General features: G+C 40.3%; 1 protein-coding gene across 1 annotated transcript in view; it reads right to left on the bottom strand.

Moving 5' to 3' along the window:
• wu:fb13g09 (ATP-binding cassette sub-family C member 5) overlaps positions 1-20,555 on the bottom strand; it is a 100,672-nt gene that overhangs the window by 60,780 nt on the left and 19,337 nt on the right. Inside the window, exons 4-6 of the mRNA XM_060915212.1 lie at positions 17,636-17,783; positions 9,095-9,328; positions 5,809-5,982 (exon numbers count right to left, since the gene is read on the bottom strand). Of these exons, the coding sequence (XP_060771195.1) occupies positions 5,809-5,982; positions 9,095-9,328; positions 17,636-17,783 (556 nt within the window). The remainder of the gene's footprint in view (positions 1-5,808; positions 5,983-9,094; positions 9,329-17,635; positions 17,784-20,555) is intronic.

Raw genomic sequence — 20,555 nt, 5'->3', positions numbered from 1 at the left:
TGTTTGTGTCATATTCAGAGACGGCTACTTCAGTTTGGTAGTTGTGGAAATATTTATGTGAGGGAAGTTCTCCATATTCATATTCCATCTTGGGTAGTTGTACTATGCAGGTGCTTAACTTAAATTTCTCACTGACTCATTCAGAAAATTAAAATGACTCACATGCAGTCCAAGCCCTTCTATTTCACTAGGCAGCCACTAGCAGGTTACCCGGGTGTTGCTCGGGTTTTGCAAAATTCTGGTTTCCCTCCAGACTTCCATGTCAAATTTGGTGAAGATCCGTCGAGAAATGGTGTTAACCCAAGACAAACAAAAATCCAAACAACCACCACCCAGGGGCCCACTGGGGACCCCTTCGGGCCCAAATATGGAATTTCTGAGTTCTGCCAAATTGTGGCTATCTCCTGTACCTACATGCCAAGTTTAGTGAAGATGTGGCTAGAGTTTGTGTTAATAAATGTAATGTGAAAGGCATTGAGGGAGGGGGTGGGTGGATGCTGTGCTCCCCAGGGACCTCCCTGTGGCCCTTACATGAATTTTGCTTATATCTGCAAAATTCTGGGTCATCCCCCAACCTACTTACCAAATTTGGTGAAAATCCGTGGAGAAATGGCAACGTTAGCTCAAGACAAACAAACAAACTTTGCCACAACCACGATTCCAAAAAAGTTGGGACAAAGTACAAATTGTAAATAAAAACGGAATGCAATGATGTGGAAGTTTCAAAATTCCATATTTTATTCAGAATAGAACATAGATGACATATCAAATGTTTAAACTGAGAAAATGTATCATTTAAAGAGAAAAATTAGGTGATTTTAAATTTCATGACAACAACACATCTCCAAAAAGTTGGGACAAGGCCATGTTTACCACTGTGAGACATCCCCTTTTCTCTTTACAACAGTCTGTAAACGTCTGGGGACTGAGGAGACAAGTTGCTCAAGTTTAGGGATAGGAATGTTAACCCATTCTTGTCTAATGTAGGATTCTAGTTGCTCAACTGTCTTAGGTCTTTTTTGTCGTATCTTCCGTTTTATGATGCGCCAAATGTTTTCTATGGGTGAAAGATCTGGACTGCAGGCTGGCCAGTTCAGTACCCGGACCCTTCTTCTATGCAGCCATGATGCTGTAATTGATGCAGTATGTGGTTTGGCATTGTCATGATGGAAAATGCAAGGTCTTCCCTGAAAGAGACGTCATCTGGATGGGAGCATATGTTGCTCTAGAACCTGGATATACCTTTCAGCATTGATGGTGTCTTTCCAGATGTGTAAGCTGCCCATGCCACACGCACTAATGCAACCCCATACCATCAGAGATGCAGGCTTCTGAACTGAGCACTGATAACAACTTGGGTTGTCCTTCTCCTCTTTAGTCCGAATGACACGGCGTCCCTGATTTCCATAAAGAACTTCAAATTTTGATTCGTCTGACCACAGAACAGTTTTCCACTTTGCCACAGTCCATTTTAAACGAGCCTTGGCCCAGAGAAGACGTCTGCGCTTCTGGATCATGTTTAGATACGGCTTCTTCTTTGAACTATAGAGTTTTAGCTGGCAATGGCGGATGGCACGGTGAATTGTGTTCACAGATAATGTTCTCTGGAAATATTCCTGAGCTCATTTTGTGATTTCCAATACAAAAGCATGCCTGTATGTGATGCAGTGCCGTCTAAGGGCCCGAAGATCACGGGCACCCAGTATGGTTTTCCGGCCTTGACCCTTACGCACAGAGATTCTTCCAGATTCTCTGAATCTTTTGATGATATTATGCACTGTAGATGATGATATGTTCAAACTCTTTGCAATTTTACACTGTCGAACTCCTTTCTGATATTGCTCCACTATTTGTCGGCGCAGAATTAGGGGGATTGGTGATCCTCTTCCCATCTTTACTTCTGAGAGCCGCTGCCACTCCAAGATGCTCTTTTTATACCCAGTCATGTTAATGACCTATTGCCAATTGACCTAATGAGTTGCAATTTGGTCCTCCAGCTGTTCTTTTTTTTGTACCTTTAACTTTTCCAGCCTCTTATTGCCCCTGTCCCAACTTTTTTGAGATGTGTTGCTGTCATGAAATTTCAAATGAGCCAATATTTGGCATGAAATTTCAAATTGTCTCACTTTCGACATTTGATATGTTGTCTATGTTCTATTGTGAATACAATATCAGTTTTTGAGATTTCTAATTATTGCATTCCATTTTTATTTACAATTTGTACTTTGTCCCAACTTTTTTGGAATCAGGGTTGTATATTAGATTTATTGTTCGCGCTTAAAACTATTCCTGTACCATTCTTGAGATCTCAAGGCATTTATAAACGAAAGTGAGGCCATGGCTCTGTGTATATGCTTTAACCTCAGCTCTCCATTTTTCTCATCTTTCTGGGTTTACCAGGAAGTGGTGAAAAGTTAAACCAGGCTTATCTCCACATCTGTTATGATATCCTAAATAAAAAAAAAGCACTCCAGGTCTCTGGCATTTTTCTTTTAGATGTAACTTCTACAAGTTTATCTGTAGATGTTTACTGAATTAGGCTTACAATCACTCGCATACACTTGCACTGGTCACTGGTAAATACAAAGCTTGCCAGGCAACATGGCCACATAAATCCACAGTAGTGATGATGTCACATGAAAGTCCTCTATAACATAACTGGTCATTAAAGGAAGTAAGAGAATACTCTAAAACGTGGTGTCAACTGTGGGTCACCCTGTATAGCCAAGATAGTCACTGTCTATGCATGCCATTACACTCCTGCCTGAGAAGGAAGTCCAATTTTAGCCTACATCATGCCATTGGTAGTGAGCCAGATGAAGTCAGTTAGAAAACTGTATACAAATTTCAATATCTTGGCTCCTACATAACTGATGACGACAAAGTTGATCAGGAAATATCTCACAGAATCCAGGCTGCCTCAGCATCCTATGGAAACCTGAAAAGGAAACTTTGGAATAGCCATGAAATAACACTGAAAGCCAAGTTAAAAGTCTTCAGAGCAGTGGTATTAACAGCTGTACTGTATTCCATCAAGACAGCGACCCTGCATCGAAGGCACAAAAGAAAACTTACGAACTTTCGAATAAGGCATCTAAGTCAGTTATGAAACATCCACTGGTCTGATAAAGTCCCAAACACTGAAGTGCTAAGAAGAACTGAGATACCAAGTGTGGAAGCCATGGTTATCTCATCACAACTACGATGGGTAGGACATGTGGCAAGAATGGAGGAAAGCAGGCTACCAAAAAAGCTTTTATATGGAGAACTCTGCAAAGGTAAAAAGAATGGAGGGGGTCAAAACTGTGATACAAAGATGTAATTAAAAGACACCTTAAAAGAATAAACTGTGAAGTGAACAACTGGGAAGAGAAAGCCAGAGACAGATACAAGTGGAGAAAGACTGTGAAAGAATCAGTTAAAATAATGTTGAGGAGAAAAGGGAGGAGGAATATTGGAGACAGCACAAATCATGTCACGGGCGGTTGGTGTCGAACATTATGTGTAAAATTATGTGCAGTCATAATTTTATTTTGAATGCAGGGAAAGCAGCTCATAAGTGAGCAAACAAATGCTAAACACCTCCTAGTCATTATCAGACACCATCGACTACTATATATGTATATAAATACATAATCACTGTTTCTCAAAGTGTGGTCCAGCGACCCCTGGTGGTCCGCGAGTTGATGTTGTAAAATATCACGTTTTATCAGTGTTTCTCAAATCACCGATGTGACTCCAAAAGCAAAGTTATGAGTCGCACAGATGAGTTGTTTTTTATATTGAATAAAGTCCTGTTTAAATTCAAACAGTAGGCTATTATTTGAATTTGTCTGACATTAAGCCAGCCAACAGTTTTGCAACACTGCCTATAGAGATCTTGCAGTCACGTGACCGGAAAGTACACAACCGCCATCGTGTCGGTCAAAAACACCGCTGAATACTGCTGCACTCGTGTACAGAATGGATCAATTTCAACCGACGGACTACACGGCTCATTTTTCTAATGAACAGATAACTAGATATATGTCTAAAATAAACGATCTACAGATTTGTGACCCTTATGGCTTTCCGGACGGAGTTTTCACGACCGGATTTTGAACTGCCAGCGGAATACCCGGACGTGTATGATTACCTCATCAACTTTCCCTCGCTGTTCAGTGGTGAAGCACTGCGTGCTTATAAATCTCTGGACAGTTATCTTTACAGAAATTCAGGATTTGTCAGCGACTCAGATGTGGCATCTTGTAAACAAGAAAATGATCCTCACTGGATGGGTAAGTCACTTAAGTATTGAGTATAGCACTGACCAGCCGATTATAGAATAGAATAAGGTAATTCCAAATCGTCCGTGTTGTTTACATGGATCTGGCGTTGGAGAGGTAGAGGCTTGGCAGTGGAGATTTGAGTGGCTGTTTTCTGAGCTTAGTCAACAGGTCGGCTCTGCCTGTAGCCTCGCTTTTGCTTCGGCTCCCGGCGCTGCCTCCTTCGCTTTGCTTCCGATAACAATCCACGGAGACCCCGCTGGTCTCGCAATCTGGTCTCGTCCGGAATGTTTTTTTTTTTTCTCGTCCGGAATGTTGTGCATGCGATGGAAATCGCTACAAACCATCATTTTCTGCTGGAAACCAATGTCCAGTAAGTCCATACGGTTGTAGTGGATATTGAAGTCCGGTACAGAAGAACAACACGCAAAAATACACACAAAAAACATAAAAACCGTGCACAGGTAGGGAGAGCTTGTAGCCACAGCCGTTGTAGTAGAATTGTATATAGTAGGGTTTTCCAGAAGAAAAGGTAGAAGTAAAAGCAGAAGTAGAACCAGAAGTAGAAGTAGAAGGCGGAATATTGCGTTTGACCGACACGATGGCGTCTGCCACAATCTGGATCGGCTGTGACGTCACATGCAAGATCTCTATAGCTACGTCAGTTTAGGTTTCACTTTCATATCAGTGTCACCTCTGAATGTGGAGGGAATGTGGAATGCGGAGAAGCTACAAGTAACCAAATTAGACTTGGCATCAAACTGTCAAAAAGATAATGGATCGGTGGGTGAAGACTGGGTCAGTCAAAAGAAAAGCGCAAGAAACATCTGACACAAGCAAGGATAGAGTGCAAAGACATGATGATTCTTTGTTTGAGAAAACAAAGCAGCACAACCGGATCAATGTGGCCCCCAATATGAGATTAAATCTGTCTAGTTTGGAGCCAGACATTGCTTCACTGATGTATCAGAATAAGCAGCACCATTCTTCCCATTAAGAGAAGGACAACAATGAGTGAGTTGGCTGTGCTATTTGTAAAACTGTCATTTCATTAGTGTGTAATTTGTAATATACTGTTGAAGTCGGCTCATTGTTTTTTGTTCGGGATATTTAGGGGGTTAGGTGGTCTGCGATATATATAGTAACCCATCTGAAGCAGTGAATGCACGCGCATGCACAGAGAGAGAGAGAGAGAGAGAGAGAGAGAGCAGTGTGCAGTGTGCAGAATAAATAATAAATACGTTTGTGGGTAAATTATATGGATCTGTGATGCCTGCATGTTTCAGCTTTTGGATGTAACACAATCTGCTGGTATAAAATAAATTTTTAACCATTTCAGAGAGATTGTACTGACTGCAGTCATCTTGATTTTCATTATTAACTGTTGTGGCTGTTTGTTTGCCTGGCAATATGGCGGACGCTGCGTGATAAACAAAAATCTGTGACATCAGTGAAAGTCCTCGATAGGATATACATTACTGAACCTTTCACTGCCATAGCAGTCTAGCACATAAAACATTATGTGCATTGCATCATTACTCACCATTAAAGGATAGAAGATGATAAAAATGGTAGAGCCAACAACTGCAGTTGGTCCCAGGAAGTAGATGTTGTAGGACAGGGCGAGAAGTCCCACCAGAGGTCCTGCAAACAGCAGGCAGCCCAATGATACGGCATCATACAGCCGCTGGCCATCGCTGGAGCAAATGTTTACCAGCTGAAAAAAGCAAAACAAAACAGAAGTCTGGATGTTGGCTCAACTCACTGCTTCCCAACACACTCTGAGTTCACTGTAATTAGGTCAGACCTGACAAAAACCAGGCCTGATTTAAACAATGCTCAGAAAGGAGCAAGCACAGATAGTATGAGTATCTTAAATGCAGGCATAATGCACATTTATTAGGTTCAACCCTGAAAGTCTCAGCTTATTATTTAGCTATATTTACAAAAATGCATGTTATCCAGTAGGTACTATAAATTAATTATGAACTACAAAATCAGCAAAAGGAAAGGGGTGTAATTACAAGACTGAGGAAAGAGTCTGGACCTGATAACAAAACCTTAGCGTTCATGCAATTAACATTTGATAAGCAAAAAATGCTTTAAAGTGCTCTTAAGGTTTAGAGAGAGTGTTAAAGAGTTTTTAATTCTCATTCGAGCCATATACAAGTATACAGTCGAATGAAATAGTGTTCTCCAAGGCTGAGATGCGACATTACAGAGGTCACGGACACCAGTGTACACAACTGATACCAACTGAAAGCAAAACTTGAGGGAGATAAAGTGGCAGTGAACCATAGATGATAGAATTAATTCAATAAAGTGGACAGAATAATACAACCCTAATTCCAAAAAAGTTGGGACACTGTGTCCACTGTCAATAAAAAGAGAATGTGATGATTTGCAAATCATGGAAACCCTATATTTCATTGAAAATAGTACAAAGACAACATATCAAATGTTCTCATCTCATCTCATTATCTCTAGCCGCTTTATCCTGTTCTACAGGGTCGCAGGCAAGCTGGAGCCTATTCCAGCTGACTACGGGCGAAAGGCGGGGTACACCCTGGACAAGTCGCCAGGTCATCACAGGGCTGACACATAGACACAGACAACCATTCACACTCACATTCACACCTACGCTCAATTTAGAGTCACCAGTTAACCTAACCTGCATGTCTTTGGACTGTGGGGGAAACCGGAGCACCCGGAGGAAACCCACGCGGACATGGGGATAACATGCAAACTCCACACAGAAAGGCCCTCGCCGGCCACAGGGCTCGAACCCGGACCTTCTTGCTGTGAAGCGACAGCACTAACCACTACACCACCGTGCCGCCCATATCAAATGTTGAAACTGAAAAATGTTATTGTTTTTTAAAAATATATGCTCATTTTGAATTTGATGTCGGCAACACGTTTCAGAAAAGTTGGGACAGGGGCATGTTTACCACTATGTTGCATCACCTCTACTTTTAACAACACTCTGTAAACGTTTGGGAACTGAAGAGACTAACTGCTATACTTTTGAAAGAGAAATGTTGTCCCATTCTTGCCTGATATACAATTTTAGTTGCTCAACAGTTCACGTCTCCTTTGTCGTATTTTGTGCTTCATAATGTGCCAAATGTTGTAAATGGGAGACAGGTCTGGACTGCAGGCAGGCCAGTTTAGCACCCGGACTCTTTTACTACAGAACCATGCAGTAGAAGGCCTTTCCTGAAAAAGATTTTGTCTGGATGGCAGCATATTGCTCTGAAACGTGTATACATCATTCAGCATTAATAATGTCTTCACAGATGTACCAGTTACCCATGTCATGTGCGCTAATGCACCTTTTCTCAAAAGAATTTCTACTTTTGATTCATCAGACCTCGGGACAATTTTCCACTTCGCCTCAGTCCATCATTAAAGAGCTCTGGCCCAGAGAAGGTGGCAGTGTTTCTAGATATTGTTTATATCTGGTTTTAACTCGTATTTGTGGATGCAGTAATGAACTGTTTTCACAGACGATGAAGTGTTCCTGAGCCCATACAGTGATTTCCACTACAGACACATGTCTGCTTTTAATGCGGTGTCTCCTGAGGGCCTGAAGATCGCAGGCATCCGAAGTCAGTTTTCAGCCTTGTCTCTTGCATACAGAGATTTCTCCAGATTCTCTGAATCTTTTAATGATATTATGTACCATCGATGATGTGATCCCCAAATTCTTTGCAATTTTACATTGAGGAACATTATTCTGAAATTGTTGCACTGTTTGCCCACGCAGTCTTTCACAGAGTGGTTTACCCCTCCCCATCTTTACTTCTGAGAGACTCCGCCTCTCTGGGATGCTCTTTATATATGCAGTCATGTTACTGACCTGTTGCCAATTAATCTAATTAGGTTTATTTTTAGCAGTACACAACTTTTTCAGTCTTTTGTTGTCCCTGTCCGAACTTTTCCGAAATGTCTTGCTGACATCAAATTCAAAATGAGCATATATTTTTCAAAAGACAATAAAATTTCTCAGTCTGAACATTTGATATGTTGTCTTTGTACTATTTTCAATGAAATATAGGGTTTCCATAATTTTCAAATCTTCATTCTGTTTTTATTTATATTTTACACACAATGTACAAACAATAGGACAATACAATAAATACAATGCAGGACATTAAATAGCTGCACTGCACTACAAAACATGGCTATCACTTATTAAGACCTAGTTCTAGACAGATTTTAATGCTATCTGACTCGTATTAAAGGTGGAGTATGTAATGTTTAAAAGTATTTCTAGACCTGCAGTAATCATATATAATATTTTTTGAGATATTTTAGAAAAATATGCAGTGAATCTGATCAAGAAATGTCTATTTTAACAGGAAAAGGCCATTTGAGTGACACTGAATCACAGAATAGCCTGTCTGCAAACACTGCTTTACTCCTTTTAGAATAACTTACTGTGTCACAAAACTGTAAATCTCAGTGTTGTCATGGAATGGATTTAGCTAGTTTCTTTATTTTAGGCTTCTGTTTAAATTTTCTGGCCCTGAAATTAGCTCCACCCCCAGCTGAAACAGGGCTGCCACTTTTGTGTTGTATGGATTTCTAATAGATGTGGTGGGGATGATTTCCATTTCAATTGCAATTCACCTTGCAGGCAAAAGACATCTCTGAACATTACAAACTGCTCCTTTAAGACTAATTAAAAAAAAATTATTTAAAAAAACAACAACAATGCAGTATGCAGACACATACACAGACAATGCAGCATGCACCACACATGTAAAATGTCTCATACACATGCAGTGTGCAGCATAGGATGGGAGGCATAGACGTTTTCTCACCTCGCCCGTGCTGATTTCTTTAGTACTGCGCAGACGTAGGATTTTCTCAAAGGCAAATGTGAGTGCTGCCCCCCGCAGGCGTGCGGCCGTACGGTAATTAACAGCCCACACGAGAGCCATAGTCCAAGAGCGAATCAACTCCATGAGGAATATACCGCCAACCAAAGCCAGGCCATATGGAAGCCACACCTCAGAACTCTGAGCATACTCCAACAACGCTCGGATCAGCAGAGCCTGCACAGGCACGGCACAGTGGGAACAGGAAAGCATGGATCAGAGAACAGACGAAATGTCATAAATCTGAGGTTAAGGTGACAGGATGTGTGGTAATGCTGGGAAAAAATGTCACGACAGGATTATATTACAAACATTCTCAATATTACAGCACAAGTCTGATCATGTTCACTCACCTCTACTGCTATTACAAATTATTTTCCATTGGGTACAACTTTAATTTATGGCACAAAAGCTGGAAATCTATTTACAGTTGAGAGTTTATTTATATCCAAAGTTGGAAATCTATTTACAATTTTACCATTGCATCCAGAAGTTTATTTACATGGACATGAATATCATGGTAACACTGATCGTTCAGTGGTTTCTTTGAACTGTTCTTTTTCTGTGGCAGAATGATAGTACAACATACATCTTATAGAGAACGGGCAATTCCGTCATCGGGCACTGCATTCTGGGTAGTGTTCACCACGTTTTAGGATACACTTCTTTAAGTTGTTCAGCTGTTGCCTCACCAGCTTCTCATTTTTCTCTTTCTCTTGAACTCAATGAGACAAAAAAAAGCAGTTTTGCAAAAAAAAAAAAACATTGAGTGAGCGACTGTTCTGTGGGTGGAAATGCCTTGTTGATAAGAGAGGTCAGAGGAAAATAGCCAGATTGGTTCAAGCTGCCAGGAATGATATAGCAACTCATAGCAACTCTTTACAATCGTGGTGAGCAGAAAAGCATCTCAGCATGCAACAGCAGAAGACCACATTGCGTTCCACTCCTGCCAGCCAAGAACAGGAATCTTAGAATTAAGAACAAGTTCCTATTAATGTTGCTGGTGAGTTTGTGTGGATAGTCATTCCATTCCAGAGTGGAACCCAGTGTGGTTTTCTGCTGTTGCATGCTGAGATGCTTTTCTGCTCACCACGGTTGTAAAGAGTTGCTACATCCTTCCTGGCAGCTTGAACCAATCTGGCTATTTTCCTAATATATATATATATATATATATATATATATATATATATATATATATATATATATATATATATATATAGGTCCATATATATTTGGGCACTGACACAAATTTTGTTTTTTTTTACCTGTTTACTGAAACATATTCAAGTTATAGTTATATAATGTACATAAAGTCCAGACTTTCAGCTTTCATTTGAGGGTATCCACATTAAAATTGGATGAAGGGTTTAGGAGTTTCAGCTCCTTAACATGTACCACCCTGTATTTAAAGGGACCAAAAGTAATTGGACAATTGACTCAAAGGCTATTTCATGGGCAGCTGTGGGCAATTCCTTTGTTATGTCATTCTCCATTAAGCAGATAAAAGGCCTGGAGTTGATCTGAGGTGTGGTGCTTGCATTTGGAATATTTTGCTGTGAAGAAAACATGCGGTCAAAGGAGCTCTCCATGCAGGTGAAACAAGCCATCCTTAAGCTGCGAAAACAGAAAAAACCCATCTGAGAAATTGCTACAATATTAGGAGTGGCAAAATCTACAGTTTGGTACATCCTGAGAAAGAAAGAAAGCACTGGTGAACTCATCAATGCAAAAAGACCTGGACGCCCACAGACGACAACAGTGGTAGATGATCGCAGAATAATTTCCATGGTGAAGAGAAACCCCTTCACAACAGCCAACCAAGTGAACAACACTCTCCAGGAAGTAGGCGTATCAATATCCAAATCTACCATAAAGAGAAGACTGCATGAAAGTAAATACAGAGCACGGTGCAAGCCACTCATAAGCCTCAAGAATAAAAAGGCTAGATTGGACTTTGTTATGAAAGCATCTAAAAAAGCCAGCACAGTTCTGGAAGAACATTCTTTGGACAGATGAAACCAAGATCAACCTCTACCAGAATGATGGCAAGAAAAAAGTATGGCGAAGGCATGGTACAGCTCATGATCCAAAGCATACCACATCATCTGTAAAACACGGCGGACACAGTGTGATGGCTTGGGCATGCATGGCTGCCAGTGGCACTGGGTCACTAGTGTTTATTGATGATGTGACACAGGACAGAAGCAGCCGGATGAATTCTGAGGTATTCAGAGACATACTGTGTGCTCAAATGCAGCCAAACTGATTGGTCGGCGTTTCATAATACAGATGGACAATGACCCAAAACATAAAGCCAAAGCAACCCAGGAGTTTATTAAAGCAAAGAAGTGGAATATTCTTGAATGGCCAAGTCAGTCACCTGATCTCAACCCAATTGAGCTTGCATTTCACTTGTTAAAGACTAAACTTCAGACAGAAAGGCCCACAAACAAACAGCAACTGAAAACCACTGCAGTAAAGGCCTGGCAGAGCATTAAAAAGGAGGAAACACAGCGTCTGGTGATGTCCATGAGTTCAAGACTTCAGGCAGTCATTGCCAACAAAGGGTTTTCAACCAAGTATTAGAAATGAACATTTTATTTACAATTATTTAATTTGTCCAATTACTTTTGAGCCCCTGAAATGAAGGGATTGTGTTTAAAAAATGCTTTAGTTCCTCACATTTTTATGCAATCATTTTGTTCAACCCACTGAATTAAAGCTGAAAGTCTGAACTTCAACTGCATCTGAATTGTTTTGTTCAAAATTCATTGTGGTAATGCACAGAACCAAAATTAGAAAAATGTTGTCTCTGTCCAAATATTTATGGACCTAACTGTATATATATATATATATATATATATATATATATATATATATATATATATATATTCTCTTTTATCAGGTTTATCTTCCAAGTAGGAAATAAAAAAGACTTTTGCACTTTTAATGAGTGCATTATTACTCTGTACTACTTTCTTCTAGTATATTAACAGAAACAACCTTTAGCTAAGGTTGGGCGGCACGGTGGTAAGCACAGTCGCCTCACAGCAAGAAGGTTCTGGGTTCGAGCCCCGTGGCCGACGGGGGCCTTTCTGTGTGGAGTTTGCATGTTCTCCCCATGTCTGTGTGGGTTTCCTCCAGGTGCTCTGGTTTCCGCCACAGTCCAAAGACATGTGGTTAGGTTAATATGGGACGGCCTTGGGCTGAGGTGCCCTTGAGTGAGGCACCTAACTCCCAACCGCTCCCCGGGCGCTGTTACCGTAGCATGGCTGCTCACTGCTCTGGGTATGTGTGTATGCTCATTGCTCACGTGCGTGTGCATGTGTGTGTGTTCACTGCTTCAGATGGGTTAAATGCAGAAAGGTATTTCACAAGTGTGTGATGAATAAAGTTGTTCTTTCTTTCTTTCTTTCTTTCTTTCTTTCTTTCTTTCTTTCTTTCTTTCTTTCTTAATGAAGTATCACTTGATTATTTAGCATTACCTTAAAGTTTTACCCACTTTCACTGCTTATGTAGTTAGCACTATAAACGGAGCTTTATTGCTGCAGAGCTTCTTAGCTGTTCCACTCTGTAAACATCTGCTGATAATGTCAAGGTCAGATATGAATAAATATGCTGTACAGCTCAACTTTCTTTGTGCAAAATGTGAGAACATCTGAGTCAGTCAGTGAATAAAGAAACACCCATCCACAGTGCACTTCTCTCTATACATCTCATTATCTCATTATCTCTAGTCGTTTTATCCTGTTCTACAGGGTCGCAGGCAAGCTGGAGCCTATCCCAGCTGACTACGGGCGAAAGGCGGGGTACACCCTGGACAAGTCGCCAGGTCATCACAGGGCTGACACATAGACACAGACAACCATTCACACTCACATTCACACCTACGGTCAATTTAGAGTCACCAGTTAACCTAACCTGCATGTCTTTGGACTGTGGGGGAAACCGGAGCACCCGGAGGAAACCCACGCGGACACGGGGAGAACATGCAAACTCCACACAGAAAGGCCCTTGCAGGCCATGGGGCTCAAACCCAGACCTTCTTGCTGTGAGGCGACAGCGCTAACCACTACACCACCGTGCCGCACCCATCCGTTATCTGTAACTGCTTATCCTGTTCTACAGGGTTGCGGGCAAGCTGGAGCCTATCCCAGCTGATTATGGGCGAGAGGCAGGGTACACCCTGGACAAACAACTATTCACACTCACATTCACACCTACAATCAATTTAGAGCCACCAGTTAACCTACCCTGCATGTCTTGGACTGTGGGGGAAACCAGAGTACCTGGAGGAAACCCACACAGACACGGGGAGAACATAAAAAACTCTACACAGAAAGGCCTCCGTCAGCCACTGGGCTCGAACCCAGGACCTTCTTGCTCTGAGGTGACAATGCTAACCACTACACCGCCGTGCTGCCATTATTTTATTTTAAACATTTAATATAAAAAAAGAATACAGACTTTTCTTTCAGACTGTATATTGCCCTATACAGGGGGGCATGGTGGTGTAGTGGTTAACACTGTTGCCTCACAGCAAGAAGGTTCTACGTTCGAACCTTATGGCCAACGGGGGCCTTTCTCTGTGGAGTTTGCACGTTCTCCCCGTATCCGCATGGGTTTCCTCCGGGTGCTCCGGTTTCCCCCACAGTCCATAGACATGCAGGTTAGGTTAACTGACTACTTTAAATTGTCCATTGATCAAGCTTGGAGAGGGATTGGCTCTGTCAAGTTTAAATGCCCTACCTAGACACACCAGTGATGGACTGTCAGTGTCATCAGTTGTGCCCCTACGGCCCTTGCTGACTATGGGACAACAACGATGAAGAAGAAGAATTACCCTATACCTTCAAATGTAAAAGGCTTGTATTCAAAATACAACTGCTCCTTACTTAAATCCTAAATATAAACATACCCTTATTAGACTCCAAATTAATAAACCACAACTGAATCGACAGACAAAAAAATAAAGAACTGGAAATGTTATTGCATCAAAAATGTTACTGAGCCAATCAAAACTACTTACTTTTGCACTGTTCAAACATCAGAGCTCCCAGTCTGCGCATCCCATAGAGTTAAAATATAACATATAAAGAGCACACTAGTCACATGACCACATTCTTTCTTGGCGAGCCTGCACCATTAGACACTGTGAGAACTAGGGGTACAGTAGGAGTCCATTTCTGTCCCCCAAGATATAATCTACACTAATATACCCCACACTAATATACCCCTTTGGGATCATTAATGGATTTCAAGGTAGCCATGGGTACCTTTTTAGCCAGATGTTTACCATTATCAATATAGAAGAAGTCCCATATGGGCTTTCAGTTGTTGCCATGACCGTTCACCTTGAGTGACCTTGAAAGGTCAAACTCAAGGTCACAGATTTTCAGAGGGCTGTAACTTGAAAACGGTTGATGGTAGACAGATGTTTACCATTATCAACTTATAGGAAGTGCCATATGGGCTTTCAGTTGCCGCCATGACCTTTGACCTTGAATGACTTTGAAATGTCAAACTCAAGGTCATGGATTTTCATAGGACTATAACCTGACAGCTGATGATTAAGAAATATTAGCATTATCAACATATAGGTATCAAATAAGTCCTGCAGAGCGAGGTTTGTTTTGCCTGGCAACACATGTTCAGACAAATTTTTTTGGAGAATAAAACCTTTGTTTGTAGTAATTTGTGATTTTATACATACAAAAATGCACATTGTTTCATATAATTACTGATTATGATTCAGAAATAAAAAGCAGCCTTTTCAGTCATAAATTTTCTTCCTTCAAAGGTTGTTTGACATATTTTTTTTAAACAAATTGAATTGAACTGTAAAGACAGTATCATGAATCAAACTGAATCATGACCAGAGTGCATCATTACACCACTACAATTGACCAACAATTACAAATAAAAAATGATGAAAGACACATCTTTCTTTTCTAATTAAAGTTACATGTAACATTATAGAACATCCCTGAAACAAGTTAATTCATGTTATCTCTAACGTTATAGTATCTGGAAATGCTTTCTATTGAGGTTAATAAGACAAAAAAGCACTTTGACATTTTACCAAGAAACCAGAAAGAGCAAATTTGCAATCATCACTGAAACATGATTATTTGTATACTCCTAGTTATGTTTTTATTATCTTGCATCAATCATGTCATAGATTAGGCAGCACTTGAACTTTGTAACTGAATTTAGTCAGCAGTGAGAAATAAATGTGGCATTATGCAAACATTAATGCTTTTAGATTCCGAACAATAGCGCATTCAATCACTAAAAGTTTGTGAGACTTCCTTCTTAATCACCACGAACTACTGAAAGATATTAATCTTCTACCGCAGTAAAGAACACTTAAATCTTAAATCACTCTGCGTGCGTGGTGTGTGTGTGTGTGTGTGTGTGTGTGTGTGTGTGTGTGAGAGAGAGAGAGAGAGATCGGTGAATGTAGGTTGGTCCTTGGTACAACCCCAATTGCAAAAAAGTTGGGACACTGTGTAAAACATAAATAAAAACAGAATGTGTAGATTTGCAAATCATGGAAACCCAATACGGTACTATACTGAAAATAGTAGAAAGGCAACATACCAAAAATGTTAAAACTGAGAAATTTTATTGTTTTTTGAAAAATATATGCTCATTTGGGGCGGCACGGTGGTGTAGTGGTTAGCGCTGTCGCCTCACAGCAAGAAGGTCCGGGTTCGAGCCCCGTGGCCGGCGAGGGCCTTTCTGTGCGGAGTTTGCATGTTCTCCCCGTGTCCGCGTGGGTTTCCTCTGGGTGCTCCGGTTTCCCCCACAGTCCAAAGACATGCAGGTTAGGTTAACTGGTGACTCTAAATTGACCGCAAGTGTGAATGGTTGTCTGTGTCTATGTGTCAGCCCTGTGATGACCTGGCGACTTGTCCAGGGTGTACCCCGCCTTTCGCCCGTAGTCAGCTGGGATAGGCTCCAGCTTGCCTGCGACCCTGTAGAACAGGATAAAGCGGCTAGAGATAATGAGATGAGATGCTCATTTGAATTTGACAGGGGCATGTTTACCACTGTGTTGCATCACCTCTACTTTTAACAACACTCTGTAAACGTTTGGGAACTGAGGAGACCCATTGCTGTAGTTTTGAAAGAGAAATGTTGTCCCATTCTTGCCTGATATACAATTTCAGTTGCTCAACATTTCGGGTTTCCTTTGTCATATTTTGCACTTATTGATGTGCCAAATGTTTTAAATGGGAGACAGGTCAGGACTGCAGGCAGGCCAGTTTAACACCCCGACTCTTCTACTACAGAGCCATGCAGTTGTAATATGTGCAGAAAGCAGTTTGGCATTGTCTTGCTGAAAGAAGGAAGGCCTTCCCTGAAAAAGATTTTGTCTGGATGGCAGCATGTTGCTCTGAAACGTGTTTATATCATTCAGCATTAATGATGCCTTCCCAGATGTACAAGCTCCCCATGTCATGTGCACTAATGCCCCCTCATACCATCACAGATGCTGCTTTTGAACTGTGCACTGATAATAAGACGGATGGTCCCTCTCCTCTTTAGCCTGGAGGACGTGGTGTCCATGATTTCTAAAATGAATTTCTACTTTTGATTCGTCAGACCTTGGGACAATTTTCCACTTCGCCTCAGTCCATCATAAAAGAGCTCTGGCCCAGAGAAGGTGGCGGTCTTTCTGGAGATTGTTTATATCTGGTTTTAACTTGTATTTGTGGATGCAGTAATGAACTGTTTTCACAGACGATGAAGTGTTCCTGAGCCCATACAGTGATTTCCACTACAGACACGTGTCTGCTTTTAATGCAGTGTCTCCTGAGGGACTGAAGATCACAGGCATCCGAAGTCAGTTTTCAGCCTTGTCTCTTGCGTACAGAGATTTCTCCAGATTCTCTGAATCTTTTAATGATATTATGGACCATTGATGATGTGATCCCCAAATTCTTTGCAATTTTACATTGAGGAACGTTATTTGAAATCATTGCACTGTTTGCCCACGCAGTCTTTTACAGAACGGCAAACCCCTCCCCATCTTTACTTCTGATAGACTCCGCCTCTCTGGGATGCTCTTTTTATATGCAATCATGTTACTGACCTGTTGCTAATCAACCAAATTATTTTTTTAGCATTACACAGCTTTTTCAGTCTTTTGTTGCCCTGTCCCAACTTTTCTAAAACGTGTTGCTGACATCAAATTCAAAATGAGCATATATTTTTCAAAAAACAATAAAATTTCTCAGTTTCAACATTTGATATGTTGTCTCTGTAGTATTTTCAATGAAATATAGGGTTTCCATGATTTTCAAATCTTCACGTTCTGTTTTTATTTATGTTTTACACAGGATGTAGTTAATTATTTTATTGTTTACTCTAACAAGGAGTTTGGTTGTCCACGTATTAATGAGCATGTTCCTCAGTTATTGAGCTTGTTCTACATTGGTGTAATAGAGGAGAAGAATAAACATGGCTCCCACTCACAGGTCCAATGAAAGCAGCCACCGAAGATACAAGGAGAAAGAGCAAAGCCATCAGCAAGCGGGTCTGACAGAATCTCCAGAAAACCCGGCACAGAGACGCTCGACCTCTGCCTTTTTTCTTCAGCTCTGTGTGCCACAGGGCCTGCAGCCTGAACCATGACACACAACACACACACATCAGTATCAGCATTCATTAAACACCACAGTGATAGACGAAGTACACGACAATCACAAGGAACAACTTTTCCATTAATCCTGTTTGCAGCTTTTATATACTTATTTGTTTTATGCTGTATATGTGGAGCATTTAAGGCTCTGGGGTTGTACTCAAAAGGTTAATGTGTCAAATATCAGCACTGCCATTGTTGAGTTCTTTATCTACTGATTACTTGTGTAAATCAAATATAACAATGCATGTAAAGAATATAAGCAGAGTGCAGCAGTAAATGTGTTGAATTATGATTCAGTTCAAATCAATTTTATTTGTGTATCACTTAGAGACATTATCACAAAGCAGCTTTACGGAAATCAGAATGTAGATTAAGATCCCTAATGAACAAACCAGAGGCGACAGAGGAAAGAAATGCCCTGAGACAACATGAGGAAGAAACGTCCTATTCTCCTCCTTTACGTCGAGGTGAAAGCTAATGGTGGTGTTTATCACTGTTTCTCAGAAAAAGGTGTACAACTTGGAATACTTGATAAGATTTAAATTCCTGGAAGCCTGTTTATCATATCTAGGTCTGAGGTACGAGTGGCAAGTGAAGAAAAACGATCAAAACAATCCATGAAGCAATTGTAGTTTTTTACTTCCATCTCTGAGGTACTGTACATCTTTAATAGGAAAAAAAAAACAAGAATTTAACTTACTTTGGGTTTTCTGAATTCAGCACAGGGACAAATTATACATACATGTTCAAATACACACACACACACACACACACACACACACACACACACACACACACCATTTCCAGAAAAGTTGGGATATTAACCAAAATGTAATAGAAACAAAAATCTACCATTAGTTAATTCACATTAACCTTTCTATAACTGACAAAAGTACAAAGAAAATATTTTTAATAGTTTTACTGACCAACTTAATTGTAATTTGTAAATAAACAAAGTTAGAATTTGATGCCTGCAACACGCTCAAAAAAAGTTGGAACAAAGGCAAAATAAGACAGAAAATTTTATAGGCTATACAAGTAACAAGGCGGCATGGTGGTGTAGTGGTTAGCACTGTCACCTCACAGCAAGAAGGTCTTGGGTTCGAACCCAGCGGCCGGCGAGGGCCTTTCTGTGCGGAGTTTGCATGTTCTCCCCGTGGCTGCGTGGGTTTCCTCCGGGTGCTCCGGTTTCCCCCACAGTCCAAAGACATGCAGGTTAGGTTAACTGGTGACTCTAAATTGACCGTAGGTGTGAATGGTTGTCTGTGTCTATGTGTCAGCCCTGTGATGACCTGGCGACTTGTCCAGGGTGTACCCCGCCTTTTGCCCGTAGTCAGCTGGGATAGGCTCCAGCTTGCCTGCGACCCTGTAGGACAGCATAAGTGGCTACAGATAATGGATGGATGGATGGATGGATACAAGTAACGCCATTTTGGAAGATTCCATAAAAGCAGGTTCATTGGCAACATGATCGCGTATAAAAGGAACAAAAAAAACAGTAAAGAACTTATAAGAATTTACCACTGTCTTAGTAGTAAATCCTTATAAATATAAGGATAAATCCTTATAAGGATTTATAAATAAATATATATGCCATGTATGATTTACTCCTGAAAGTGGCCCATTTTGCATTTTCCTCATACAAATTTTTTATGAAAATCTAGTATGTATGAAGTGAACATTGTGCATGGTTTTTACAGATAATGTGTATGATGAATTACACCGTCTTTGTATGCTTCATGTAATGTTTGTAGTTTTAAATTATATTTTACAGTTTAAAATGTATATGCCTTTTATATGTAAATCCACACAAACATATATGTTTTTGTTTGAATTGTGGATGTATCGTAAAGGTATTCTATGATGGCTCTCTATGTTTTTTATATGTCAACATTACATTGACAGTAATTGGTTGACATTTTAAAAACATAGATAAACCTGAACAATTCATACAAAAAACCTCTTCTATTTTTACATTTATAGTAATTGATCGACATATAAAAACATCTATAAACCTAAAGAAGTTATACAATAAACCTGTCTTTTTCAGTAGGTTGACATATAAAAAACAGAGAGCCATCATATAATACCTTTACCTTTTTATCCATAAAACATAAACTAAATGACTCCCACCCCTCCCCCCACATTTTTCTCTGTCTTCGACTCTTGATTCATACATTCAACTCGAATAAACAAAGTGATTCAATCTAACAATCTGTTTTCGGGGGCTTATTCTATTAACTGTTATAAAATCATTTGCATAGAAAGTCGATTTTCTGTATAATGTGACATTTCAGTCATAAAAACAATACATGTTTTATTTTATCCACCCCGATGTTCTTGTCAACTCTGTTATAAAACCGCATAAAGTCCACAAAGACTTTTAATAATACGCATGACATCTGCGCCGAGAGATGTCGCTTCCTCTGGCGGGAAACTTCAGAAAGGCACTGAGGTATGTTATGTTTCTTCTCTCATTAATTTGAATAAAATGTTGAGGATTTTACACCAACAGTACATTAATTATTTGTCAAATCTGTTATTGTGATATTGGAGTGAATCTCTCACTCATTTTTTTAAAAACAATAATGATTAAAATGTATAAAATTCTGTTTTTATACATGCCATGTGGTAGTTAGTCTGAGGTTAGCATGTGGAGTTAAGGCACAAAATGGTGGAAAATGTCAACTCTGTTATCACCAGTTCTGTTAATGGATTGCCCAGTTTAACGATAACGGAGTTGATGATGAC

Source organism: Neoarius graeffei, chromosome 2 (assembly GCF_027579695.1).
Source record: "Neoarius graeffei isolate fNeoGra1 chromosome 2, fNeoGra1.pri, whole genome shotgun sequence".
NCBI classification, from domain to species: Eukaryota; Metazoa; Chordata; class Actinopteri; order Siluriformes; family Ariidae; genus Neoarius; species Neoarius graeffei.
The sequence above is the reverse complement of the archived record's forward strand: the minus strand, read 5'-3'. Positions and strand labels throughout refer to the sequence as shown.